The sequence below is a fragment of the Procambarus clarkii genome, unplaced genomic scaffold (assembly GCF_040958095.1).
Source record: "Procambarus clarkii isolate CNS0578487 unplaced genomic scaffold, FALCON_Pclarkii_2.0 HiC_scaffold_547, whole genome shotgun sequence".
In the NCBI taxonomy this organism is placed as follows: domain Eukaryota; kingdom Metazoa; phylum Arthropoda; class Malacostraca; order Decapoda; family Cambaridae; genus Procambarus; species Procambarus clarkii.
The window spans coordinates 116,380-118,820 of NW_027189580.1; the positions used below are offsets into that span (position 1 = coordinate 116,380).

General features: G+C 49.3%; 1 protein-coding gene across 1 annotated transcript; it reads left to right on the forward strand.

The window, feature by feature from the left end:
- Positions 1-1,031: 1,031 nt before the first annotated feature.
- Positions 1,032-2,147, forward strand: LOC138361638 (uncharacterized). Its single transcript, XM_069320862.1, has 2 exons — positions 1,032-1,158; positions 1,384-2,147. Exons 1-2 carry the CDS (start codon positions 1,032-1,034, stop codon positions 2,145-2,147), a joined length of 891 nt encoding a protein of 296 aa, XP_069176963.1.
- Positions 2,148-2,441: the final 294 nt, after the last annotated feature.

Below are 2,441 nucleotides of genomic sequence, written 5' to 3' on the forward strand. Positions count from 1 at the left end.
ACCTGTCATGGGACGCTCCCAACAACCTCACTTCAGCTATGATTTTCACCGCGATCATCTCTGCATTTCATCAACTACAGCTTGCTGCACCGCGAGCGTTACTTACTCATCTGACAGTTTAATCAGCAACTACATCATGTGGGATCTACAGCCTGTCCTGCCCACTCTAAACATAGAGCTCTTGGCCAAGATCACTACCGAGAACGGTCATAGGCTGTTCAATCTTGTGTAGATAAAACAATAATAAAAAAAGTATAGTGTAGTCTGAATGTACAAAGAATGAATATAAATAACTAATTGTAAATATAGGAAATTTAAAGAATGAAAATTTAAAGAATCTAATTTAACCCAGAGATAAAATAATCATAAGTACCCATATATGATCACAGATCACAGACTCAGCAACTGGCAGCCGTCACGGCCGGACGTGTTCTCGTTGCTCCGGCTCTTCTCTCTCGCACCCAGCACGGCCGGGTGGGTAAATAATTGGCAGCAGACTTGCGTCTCTCTAGCTGGTCAGACCCCACTACTAACTTGGTGTTTTATGCCGGGTAAAGACGGGAGGCCATCTCCAGTGACGTGTAGTCTTTGAGAGAGACCCATCGGCCACCAGGAAGCTCATCATGCCCTACAAGATCAAGGGTACGCCCCTCAACAAGCAACCATTCTCCAAAACATCTCTTCTGAAGCTCTTTAAAGACATTGCAGGAGTGACACCCAACGACATCAAACAGGAAGGCACGGACATCCTCTTCTTCTTTTATAGTGAGGAGGAAGTCGACAAACTTCTGTTTTTCAGCGCCAATTTCTCCAACCAACACCTTCGTCTCAACTTCCCACGCCAGTACCTGGCTGAACACTGTCGTTATTCATGACCTCGGCCAATGGATCGTGGAACAAGATGAAGCTGATGAAAGAGCGTTCATGCGCGACTTCAAGGCATCAAACCCGGACTTAGGGCTTCACGAAGCTCACTTCTTCAACAGAAATCGATCCCTGAAGCTGACCTTCGAGACAGTACTGCGGCTACTATGGCTACCAGAAATGGTGTTTACAGCTTTGGTATTCACATTCCGTCATTCCGTGTGAAGATGGAACGTTTCCACATGATCAACCAGTGCCTCCGGTGCTACGAGTACACCCACTCCACCAGCAGATGTACCCAGCGTATTCAGCAGTGTAGCCTCTGCTCAGCTGACCACCATTACTCCATCTGCAAGTCTGAAACACTATGCTGCTTGCTGTGCACAGGCGACCATCCGGCAATCTCCATACGTTGTCCTCATAGACAAGACGTCATTAAAAACATGGAGAAATCCACATCTTCAACCGGAGCCAGTACCTCTGAAGCAACAAGCCAATCACCGACCACCTCTACTTCAGGTTTCAACGCCCAAGCCGCCATTTTCCCGGAGCTTCCGGGAGGACGTCCCACTGCTACTACCAGCCAATGGGGAGCCAGTTCCCAAACGCCAACCTGCGATTCGTCGAGCCAGCCATCATCCCCGGCCCACACCGACCAACCACTGAACAGCACAGTTCAACTATTAACATCGGCGGCCAGCATGATAGCTTGCAATAACCCCCAGGAATACGTAAGAATATTAAATATTCTATACAAAGCAAATGGTCTTCCAGCTTTCATAGTTCCAGAAGAAGTCTTCACCAACACCACTTCAAGTTCTCAAGATACAGTCTTGGTCCCTGACATCACCGTGAACGCCGCCGTGCTCACGGATCTACTATCAACAGCAAAGCCTGCTCCTCCAGCAACTTCATCACAAGCCACCCAGACGCCGACGCCTCCGCTATCGACTACTGATACAGTTCCATCTCTCGTATGCGAACCCTCTCAACGTCCAAAATCAGCTGCAACTCCCATTAAGCCTCAACAGGCAAGAACTCAACCTCCAAGATTCACTGCATCTACTCCTGACTCAGCTGACTCATCAGATGAGGACGTCTCGGTGGGAACACCACCTCCTCCACTGAAGCAGCCCAACACAACAGAAGATTTCCGGCTGGAAGCTACCTCCAACGATAGCCTCACCGTATCAACACGAAGCAAGACCAACAAACAGGCCAGGAGGCCGGGGAAGAAGAAAAACACCGACGATCTGCGCCCGAGTACATCAAGGAATCAGTAGAACACCAACGCAAAGCTGTAAAGAACACCGCGACGAGAAGCCCTGCCTCCTACAAGACACACCAGCGAGCACCCATGAGCACTCCACTCTACCACCACACCGCAGCATCAGCTGCAAATCTTACCCACGGTGGTTGGGCCACCGATCTTTCATCTCCCCTCTTCACCTCGTCTCCAGTTCCTCGCTCAAGATTTCTGCATCCTCGCCCCTGTCTTCAACCCCCTGCTTGCCTGCTCTAGGGCTTTATAATCGGTTAACCCATATATTAGTGAGGGGATGCAAGGAAGTAATTGC